Genomic DNA, 10,830 nt, shown 5'->3' on the forward strand with positions numbered 1-10,830 from the left:
TTGACAAACTCTTGCTGCACAAGAAAACTGCCAATTATCTTGTTCCAAGCTCTTGGTGCCTGTTTCAATCCATAGAGAGCTTTGTGTAATCTATACACCGTATCCTTTTTCCCTTTGATTTTGAAACCTGGTGGCTGTGTCACATACACTTCTTCATCTAAAGGACCATTTAGAAAAGCATATTTTACATCCAAATGATGCATTGGCCAGTTCCTTCCACAAGCTATAGCAACTATCAATCTCACAGTTTCCAATCTAGCAACTAGAGCATATACTTCAAAGTAATCCATACCAGCCTTCTGCATGAATCCCCTAGCCACTAATCTTGCTTTGTGTTTGGATACTTCACCATTTGGCTTCATTTTCAATTTGAAAATCCACTTCAGATCTATTGGTTTCTTACTAGCAGGCAGTTCAGTCAGTTTCCATGTGTTGTTTCTGTTGATTGAATTCAACTCCTCAATTATAGCATTCTTCCACACATCTTCATTCAATGCTACTTCATAATTGATTGGTTCTTCATCTGCTAATAGTGCAAAATGAACAAATTCCCCTTCTTCATTAACTACATTATCTGGAATGACTTCTTGTCCAGCTAATCTAGTTGAAGCAAATCTTTGTTTAACTGAAGATCTAGTGACTTGATTCTCTTCAACATGCACTTCAGGTTGAACTTCAGTATCAAGTTGAACTTGTTCAACTTGATCATCATCTTCAATTATTGTGGGAATTGTGTGACTCGAACTCTTCTCTTCTTGATCATCATCTTCAATTATTGAGGGTGATATAATATGTATGCACCTGTTTCATGATAGCCAACTAGTATCATAGGCTCACTTTTATCCCCAAACTTTCTTTTCTTTGCATCAGGGATATGCATATAGCATAATGAACCAAAAACTCTCAAGTGTTTTGCTGACTGCTTGCATCCTAACCAAATTTCTTCAGGAATTTGATTAAGTTTCTTAGTGGGGCATCTGTTTAAGATGTATGTTGCAGTTCTTACTGCTTCTTCCCAGAATGTATTAGGCATCTTCTTCATCTTTAGCATACTTATGGTCATATCAAGCAGGCTTCTATTCCTTCTTTCAGTCAAACCATTGTGTTGTGGAGTATAAGGAGCAGTGACTTCATGCACAATGTCATTGTCTTCACAAAACTTCTCAAACACCTTTGAGGTATACTCCCCACCACCAGAGTTTTCTGCTAAACTCATCAACAAAACTGATGAAATACTTGCTGCCCCCTAATGAAGGAACCTCTAAAGGACCACACACATCTGAATATACAACATAAGTGCAAAACTTCAGGCGGTATTTGCAAAACGTGATGTTGACTAACAGTGAGTAAATTGATTAACGTTGTACAATTTCATGAGGGTAATTGAAGTTTTATTAACGTCAGGAGGTAATTGACGAAACTCATAATTTCAGGGGGATAATTATCTATTTACTCATTATCTCACATTTAAGACCGTCTAAGTATTCAAGACACTCTCTCATTAAGGATTGGACATTTTTTTACTTTGCCAAAAGTTTCAATCTCTGCTTTGAACAGTTGTAGTCTTTTTAATGGAAAAGTTGTATTCTCTGTATTAGAGTAAAGGTTCGGTGTGTATAGTAATTGATTGATCAACCGATGATATTCAGTATATTTTGTATTCTTAGAGTGTGTACTGATCTTGTAAATAAACTTAACATAAACTACGTATTGTACCAAGGGAATGAAAATCTGTAATTAATTTACTTGAATTTTCCAGTTTTAGGCTAAAACATAGTTTAACATATATTGCTGATGAATTTTCTTGGTGCAGAAAAAAAAAAATTGCAATCATTAGCCAATGCAGCTCTATGGTTTAGTTTAAATAAAGTTGATGACAATGGCCAACATACATATCTATCTGAATCAACAGTGAAGCTAAATCCCACCGAATTTGTACATATATTATTGACACTCACTGTTGCAGTTAGATGATAAGGTATGTGTAGGTAATAACTCCAAGAGTATCACATAATCTCATCATTCAATTGGACAAACATATTAGACAAAATACAAACAGCTCTTCTGACTTCAATCTGTCTATACAGTCCAACATTTCTCTTGTTAGCAGCAAGTTAACTATACTTTGAAAATCAAGGCTATAACAAAACATCAATAATCAAAGCGTAAACAACACACTGGTGGTGACTACTGTACTCAAACTCACCAACCTGAAAAATGTAAGAACCATAATAATCATCACATGTAAAGAAAACTAACATCACAAGATGTTACAATGTACACCAGATGCCAACAAGGAAGTCATTTGCCAGAGGAGACACAAAATGGAAGGAGGGAATGTCGATGGGTCTATATGGACATAGACTGACCGTCATCATTTGGCCACTCATTGGTTCGATGACTCAGCAATCACGGGTTCAACCGCACAGACATCTCAATCATATGATTAAATCCAATTGAACAATTCAACATTCCGGAAGGGAGTTGGCAGACGCAAATGGTGAGAAGCTTGAGGCTGACTCACTATATCGAAGTGGATGCTGCTGATGACTGGATGAACCGAGGAAACTTACTGAAGCATTGCTTGGACTTGGAATGTGTGAAGGCAAGTACCTTGAGTTAAGAGATGATAAAGATGGATAACCGATGGAACGCGGTGAATTCATGTGTGAAGCTAGAGATCTTTGAGATGCGTTTCTAAGATCCACGGAGCTACGGCTGAAGCTTAGGGAGGGGGATTGACGGTAGGACCTTAGAGATGGCTGATTGTAAGGGGTACTTACTAAAGAGTGGTTACGAGAAACAGATTGCGACGGTGAACCAATTTGTATTGCTGAAGATGAAGCAAATGATGACCTCATAGAAGACACGAAAGAGGATGCTGCAGATGACGGGGTTGATGACAGCAGAGGTGTCGATTCTGAAGGTGGTGGATCAGCCAGACCCGTTCTTGCATCACGCTTGCAAACTGGGCAAAAGGTTCTCCACGAAGTAAGCCAAGAATCCACACAGGCAGCATGAAACTCTGTCAATAAGTCGCCAGGAAAAAAATTGAATTAGAATAATCTGTAACAATGACACAATTTAATATGCACAATATACTAGTAACTTCAAAACTGGCTGCATAGACTAATCTTTCTTTGAAACAAAATATCAATAGCCAGGAAGCGTATAGCAAAATCGAAAACAAAGAAAAACAAGAAACTAGGAAGGCCTCATTTCATCAAGGATAAAGGTACTGGAAATGGTGATACTAGGATTTGAACTCTCGTATTGTTTAAGGACAGGTACAGAAAACACCACAGTTTAAACAAATTAAATGGAACATGAGTGTACTAGGTCCTCAAGCAAACCTGTTTTTGGTCCGCATTTTTTTTATAATCAAATGATTTTGGTCAGCAATTAATATTAAATCATTTCATGCACTAGCATTTATATTTTTCAATAAAATCATTTCAGCAATTAATTCCATCTCAGAATAGAATTATTTAAAAAAAAAAAAATCATGGTATACTCTTCTTCAATAAAACCAAAGAGACACGGCCGGAAATCCTGGGAAAATAACCATAATCTGCCTCATGACAAAGACATTCTCATTTGCCATATAATGATAACTAGCATTTATATTTTTATATTAAAAGTTAACACCAATGTGTAAGGCTTTCATATGTCTCAACACAGGAACAACAACCAATCCAATAATAAATTGCACACAGTAAATAAATGTTATTCGAAAATAGATCAAACCAACAATACACTGAATTTGAAAAAGGGAAAAAAATTGGCATGGGAAGACTTACTGTGACAGCAGGGCAGAATCCTGAGTTTCTCTCCAGCGCAATAATCTTCAAGGCAGATGGCACATGTTCTTGATGTACAGTTATCTTCCAAAGCAGAAGTAAAAATCAAACTTGGCATTGCTTTCACTAAGCGACTACTCATGCCATGAAATTCACGAACATGAGAAGAAGTTCGAGGCCTTTCTCTTCGTATACGATGCCTGCGGACGAAGAAACAAGTGGCCAGCACTGCAGACATAGCTAGCAGGGAAATGAACGAAATTGCCATGATAGACCATGCTGAGTTTTCAAAAGTTGGAATGAGCCATGTTTCCACATTAATTAAACCAGTGTATTTCTTTAGTATTTCACCCGAAGCTTTTGAAACAAATACCGCATGTATACTTACACCAGCAGAATTTCCTGCCACTGAAATTAAAAAACCACTAATCAGAATTTATAATTTATCAGAATATGACTCAGGTGTGTGAACAAATATACAGATATATATCAAAAGAAAACAAGAAATGGTCATCAATAGCATTATAGATTTTACATTATTGCCAAGTTTCAATTTTTTACCCCTATATTGTATATGCATTATCATCCCCAAGCTTTTCCAGAATGTTGTTCAATCATTGCCAACATCCCAATCTCAACATATGCAAATGTTCAATCATTACCACTTATGGGAAGAAAAACAGACGAATGTTTCTCTATCATTTCATTTAACATACGATAACCAGGCAACAAACCTAGACCTCACAGTCAAGATTTTTTCTTCATTTCAGTAGTCTCTAAAGGTGTATATAAATTTAGCTTACAACAGTTGACTATGTATTGAAGACTTCCACTACAACCAGACATCAGGATATACCTTCCATTCCAACCAGATACCAGGGTATACCTTCGATAAAGAAAAACATGAATACCATATCTTATCCTTTTAAATTTTTACAGCTAGCATCTTCTGTCAACAGAGAACTACTCAAGCACTCAGGCAGTAGCATGCAAGATCAGTTCATATAGTTACATGATCAAAATATATGAAACTGTACTTTAGTAGGTTCAGAAGATGAAAGTGAATATCCAGTTTAAATTAAAAAACTACTTCCAAAGGATATTTCTTTTCTAGCAACATAGAACTGCAGGCTACAAATGTTTTAGCTGTAAAAAATAAAATAAAAAAAGAAAAGAGAGAGAGAGAGAGAGAGAGAAGAATCAATATGCACCACATACTAAGCTACAGCCCTGATATTTTCCTTCCAAGAGATATTGTAATAATGAAACTACTTACCAACTTCTGTAAGATAATTTCATTATTTTACGGTAATTGTGCTTATTGTTATGTCTTTTTTTTATTTTACTGTCAAAAAAACAAAAAAGACATTACAATAAGCACAATTACTGTAAAATCTACAGCAGCAACGTTTCTAGATAATGGATCTCTAGTCTATGCGAAACAATTTTGCCACAATCAGTTTGTGTACCATACAACTCACATTAGCATTTTTTATGTGTCAAAAATAATTTGATGACAAATCGCATATACGAAGAGAAAGATAAAGAACAAATTGTTGCTACATAAAACAATTGGTCATTACTTGCAACCAGGATGCCACCATCTTCACTGTCGTAGACAATTGCAGCTTTGTAGCCAGCACTTTGTGCAATCCTAACCTTGTCCTCAAAGCTACACCCCCCTCTAACCATCAAAACAAAAGGTGAACTAGCATTTGAAAGAGTTCTAGCTTTATTCGTAAGTTCTGTACATGCATCAAGCGGCTCTGCCAAGAATAAGGCTCCATATTCTCCAGAACCTTTGACCGATGGAGCTGAAATCAAAAGCCATTCAAGTTAACAAAAAGAGACAGATAGATTTAACATCAGAACCACAATCAAATGCAATACTATAATATTAAAACAATAACACAGCAACAAATTTACATTCTTCTTCATCACCATCTTTTCCCAAAACAAAGCACAAATTTAATTACAAAAATAAATCCGGAATTTATCTTAGGAATGGCAAGTATATGCTTTAAGTCTATGGTTTTTAAAATCACCACCACAACCATCACATTCAAAACAAAAACATTAGAACAACAGCATCACATCAAACTTGTACTCTTCTTCACTCTTTCATTTTTCACAAAGGAAACACAAATTTAGAAATACAAATTCTAGAATATAACTATAGAGAGGTAAGTATCTGTTATCTGATGCAAGTTCAACAAACAACAACCAAAGCCTTATCCCAGTAAGTAGGGTCTGCTACATGGATCAAACTACGCCATAATGTTATCTAATCTAATATAAGTACAACAACCAAGTTTTATCCCAGTAAGTGGGGTCAGCTACATGAATCAAACTACGTGATAATATTATCTGATATAAGTACATGTGACTAATTCCATGCTTTGCATGCCTCAACTGTTTGTTGACATATTCCAGCATCAATTCAAATCCTTTTCTCTCTCTTTCTTTTTTCTTACTTTATTAAATAGGATTTGACTTTCCAGTGTGCCAAAAACACTACCAGTGTAGGAATTTCCAATACTCACAAATTCCATAAAATCAAAATCCTGTTCAAACTTAACCAAACTAGCTGAAATTAAATAACACAGAATCCAAATTCGAAGGCAAAAAACAAAACCCAGAAAAACTCACCGAAATTAGCTTCAATATCATCAAACGAGAGAGTGATGTTGTTCCCAATCAACACAACCTTAGCAGCCGCCATAGCAAACAAACTCACCAAAGAGAAGAAAAAGAAGCAAAGATTCGAGGAACCCATCAAAGCAATTGAATAAAAAAGCACGAAAGATTAGATTTTGGGTTGAAAATCATCCAAACAGAAATTGGGAATTTTGAAAATTAGGGTTTCGCAAACACTGCAAAAAAAAGAGAAACATCAGCTTCCATATCAAAAATGAATGTTCCTTTGTTCTATTCCTTTGATGCTCTCTGTTTTCTTCGAATTGATTGCAAATAATATTGTGACAGCAAAATGGGAAATTTAATATTGTTACAATAATGAGAAAAATAATCAATATGTCATATCTTATAAAGGTTCTACCATCTGATTGGTACTAAGCATCAAATATCAGATTCAGAGATAATTATATTGTTGTTATCTCTGTCAAAACAAAATTTGTTTGTTTAATAGGAGAAAGATGATTTTTTTTTTTTTTTTAAGAAGTTAAATTCGTCCACGTAAATAGATATCGGAAATAATCGAATGAGACCTTTAAAAGGAGCTCATTTACATGTCTCAAATTAAAAAGAAGATGTTAGTATTATTATTAGTTGATTAATCATTTTTCACAATAATATTATTGGTTAGTAAAATAATTAATTAATTTTGCACTCAAAAAAAAATTAATTTATTTAATTATTTTTGAGCTGGAAAAGACGGTGTAAGTTGAGTCAAAATGAAGAATATATACTCATATTATTAAGTGTGTCGGAAGGAAATAAAAAAACAAATAAATAATCAGCATTATTAGTTGATTATTTCCTCGTTCCGTGAGCTTAGATCAGTTGTTAAGGATAATACATAGTATATGTAAAGTATGTGGTTCGAACACCACCAAAAAGTTAATCGTTTCTTTTATTTTTTAGGGGAATTTCCTTTATATTTTATTTAATTGCTTTTAAACTATTCATTTAAAAAACTTAGGGGACGATTTTATAGTTTTTTTTTTAAGGGTCAAAATCGCAACCTTAAAATAGTTAGGGTGCTAAAACTGCTATTAAGCCTTTTATTTCATGGTATTTGTCTCATTTTAGTCAACCCATTTGCATGTGCATTGTATGTAATGTCAAAAAAAATATAGGTACATTTCGTGTTAGTTTTTTTAAAAGAAAAATAGTTATATTTTTTTAACATTAAAATTCAGATGTAATTTGTCGGTATTACACAATTCAACTGATTATCTTTATATTGAACATTTTTTTATAGTTAATCTAATTTGAATTTAACATTTTTTGTGTGCATAAATTTTCAGATGATTTTTGCCGCTACATCTATATCCCAAAATAAAATTACAAGTACTATGTTTACTTTCCTTCAAAAAAAGTACTATGTTTACTTTTCTTACTTTTTATTTCTATTTTATTCTGATTTCAAATATATAATACAAACATAAGTGTTATGGACATCCTCGTTCGAATACTCTCTAAAACATCACTTTTTTACTATGAGAAATATATAGACTTAAACCTACTTTTCACCCTTCTAAGTTTACAAAAGTTGCAATTTTGACCCCCTTTTAAAAAAAATGACAAAAAAGATCTCATGTTTATCCCCTTTTATGAAACACTAATTTTGACCTGATCAATCCTACATGTCATGCCACATGATTATTTTTTTTAATTAATTAATTTCATGCGTATATATCTTAAATTTAAAAAAAAAAAAAAAAAAAAGGCAAATTGTAAGGGGCGAGTGAGTGGAGAAAAATCTAGAAACACTTCACTTCATCAATTGAAAATCTCGAATCAAAATCACTAACTTTACACAACCAATGAACTAAAACATTAACACTAAAAATATCATGTACAACCATATCAACATACACAAGTATTTTCTCTCAAGCATTCATTCTAAAACCCATTCTTCATTGTCATTTTGTTCCTTCTTCATCTTCCCACTTTTTGTTCTTTCATTTCTAATCCAAATATATTGAAATAACACCATATTCTATGTGCCCTTTTCTCCTCTTTACCTGCTTCAAAATCTCATATTTCTTCATTGAAACAACACTAACTTGAGATTTTGAATCAAACCCATTTGAGATTAAGGGGGTTTTGAACGGCTCCGGTGTTCCGATTTTGTCAAACTGCCATCATTCAAAATCTCATTTTTATTCATTGAAACAACACCAAATAGAGATTTTGCATCAAACCCATTTGAGATTTAGGAGCTTTGAACATTCGTAGCACACGAGTAGGGAGAGAAAATGGAGTTTCAAGATTGAAACTAAACTTGAACAAGACAAATTTGACCATGTTAAGTTGATGAAGAAGGTAGAGAAATTCAGTTTCCGTTTGAAAATGCTATAGATCCGACTGAGTTGAGGGAGAATAAAAATGGTGGTCACGACGGCGGAATGTTGCAGAGAGAAGAGGGAAGCGGCATGTGGGTTGAGGAGAATTGAAACCTCACTCTTTTTTTCTTTCGTTATTTTTTCGCACGTGTTGTCCTTTTTTTGGCCAATTTTTGTTTTTTTAATTAGTTCATTATACGCGTGGAATAAAAAAATAAAAAAATAAAGAAATACACAGGTGGCATGACACATATAGTTGACTGAGTTAAATTTAAGGTTTTGCAAAAGGGGTAAACATGGTAGGTCACTTTGCCATTTTTTTAAAAGGGAGCTAAAATTGTAACTTTTGCAAACTTAGAGTGTGAAAAGTGTGTTTAAGCCAAATATATATGGGTGCTACAATTTGAAAATGATTATACATAAAGTATTAATACATACATGTGTTTCACTTAACAAAAGAGTGAGTATTAATGAGAACGTTCTTAAAATCTTGATTTTTCACTAAATACAAAACTCGTAGAATTTTTGGAGTTTGTCATTTATTTAAGTCTCTCAAATCACAAGGAATTCATCTTCATAATTATGCACAAAAATACTAAGTTAAAAAAAAAAAAAAACGCATATACAAATCGTATTTGAAAAGTGACTTACCCTTATCGAAAAATAATGACAATATATGGTATCGTTTGTTTCACGCCGCTGGAGGAGGAGTGCTTCACCGGAGTCTGTATCACTCAATCGGTCTTTGATCTGTAAATATATAATTTTGTTATTAAAAAATAATTATTTAATTGCCAGACAACTAATTTCCCATCATAAAGAAAAGAAAAATATGAATGGAGTTATCATTATCATGGAGACATAAGTAGGTGTGACCATTACTTTTGATGTGAAAGTCTGAGTATGGCGGTGATAATATGAACAATATGAATTTATAACTTTTACCAATTCATATCCTTTGACTATAAAAATAAAAATGTTATATTGTTATTGAAAATAACAAGAATTTATATTTTATTTATTATATTGTTGGTAAAAGATAAATATAGTTTGTTATAATTTGAAAGTAACATACTTCCATACATATCTTTTAAAAAAATATTCGACAAAATATATTATTTATAATTTACACATGTTATCACAAGAAAAAAATTCGATAAAGTATATTGTTTATAATTTACACATGTTATCACAGGAAAAAAATGTATAGACGAACACGAAGTGTGCGTTTGAACGTTAGTTATATCCGACATAAATAGATGATTTTTTATTATTTCAATTATACCCTTAAACAAATTTGTCTATAATAATTTTATTATTTTTGTTATAGAAATGATAACTTGAGCTCTGAAGGCACAAGTTAAAAAACTAAATATAGAAGCATTTTCTTAAAACTTGTGTATTCAATTTTGTAAAAGTTTAATAATTTACATTTTTAATATAAAATTTATTTATTATTTCTTTTTTTAGCTCATTAATTTGTATCTTTAGGGCACAAGTTAACATCACCTTTTTGCTATTGCGCTAGGGGTAACTTTTACCTAAAAATGATGTTTTCTTTGGTCTCGAATATAAAGAAAAAATATCAATCAAACAAAATAAATGTATTTGATTTAAATTTTAAATTAGATAAATAAATTTATTTGACTTTTTTCCTACATTTGAAATTAAAGTTGTAATTCATTGACCGAAATATAATTTTAAATTAAAAACAACAATTTTTAAATTATAAAATTATTATTTTTAGGGTTGAAAATCTAGATAGCGATCGAAATTGTATAAAATAAATGTCAAACTTTTAAAAGAAAAATACTATTTACACGAGTTTGATAAAATGAGATAAAAAGTTTAATGAAAGCTGCATTCAAAGAAATTTAAAATATTTACACCTTTGATCGTTATTATAAGCAAAAATTCATTTGTTAGATTCATTAAATAAATTATATATGTGGTATATAATATATATCATATACATAATTTATTCATTGAATCTAAAAACT

At 32.2% G+C, this 10,830-nt stretch overlaps 1 protein-coding gene across 1 annotated transcript; it reads right to left on the bottom strand.

Annotated features, from left to right (window-relative positions):
* Nucleotides 1-1,897: 1,897 nt before the first annotated feature.
* LOC25484985 (receptor homology region, transmembrane domain- and RING domain-containing protein 2) lies at nt 1,898-6,879 on the bottom strand. Its single transcript, XM_013614083.3, has 4 exons — nt 6,450-6,879; nt 5,384-5,614; nt 3,801-4,208; nt 1,898-3,025 (listed from the first exon to the last, which is right to left on the bottom strand). Exons 1-4 carry the CDS (start codon nt 6,574-6,576, stop codon nt 2,466-2,468), a joined length of 1,326 nt encoding a protein of 441 aa, XP_013469537.1. The 5' UTR covers nt 6,577-6,879; the 3' UTR covers nt 1,898-2,465.
* Nucleotides 6,880-10,830: the final 3,951 nt, after the last annotated feature.

This window comes from Medicago truncatula, chromosome 1, assembly GCF_003473485.1.
Source record: "Medicago truncatula cultivar Jemalong A17 chromosome 1, MtrunA17r5.0-ANR, whole genome shotgun sequence".
Lineage (NCBI taxonomy): Eukaryota > Viridiplantae > Streptophyta > Magnoliopsida > Fabales > Fabaceae > Medicago > Medicago truncatula.

What these genes read in the sequence shown, in the direction of transcription:
- LOC25484985 (XM_013614083.3), bottom strand. Translation starts at nt 6,576, where the DNA reads ATGGGTTCCTCGAATCTTTGCTTCTTTTTCTTCTCTTTGGTGAGTTTG. An exon ending in TGGTGGCATCCTGGTTGCAA is followed by an intron (nt 4,209 to 5,383) that starts GTAATGACCAAT and finishes TTTTAATTTCAG; the next exon opens with TGGCAGGAAATTCTGCTGGT. An exon ending in GATTCTGCCCTGCTGTCACA is followed by an intron (nt 3,026 to 3,800) that starts GTAAGTCTTCCC and finishes ACTTATTGACAG; the next exon opens with AGTTTCATGCTGCCTGTGTG.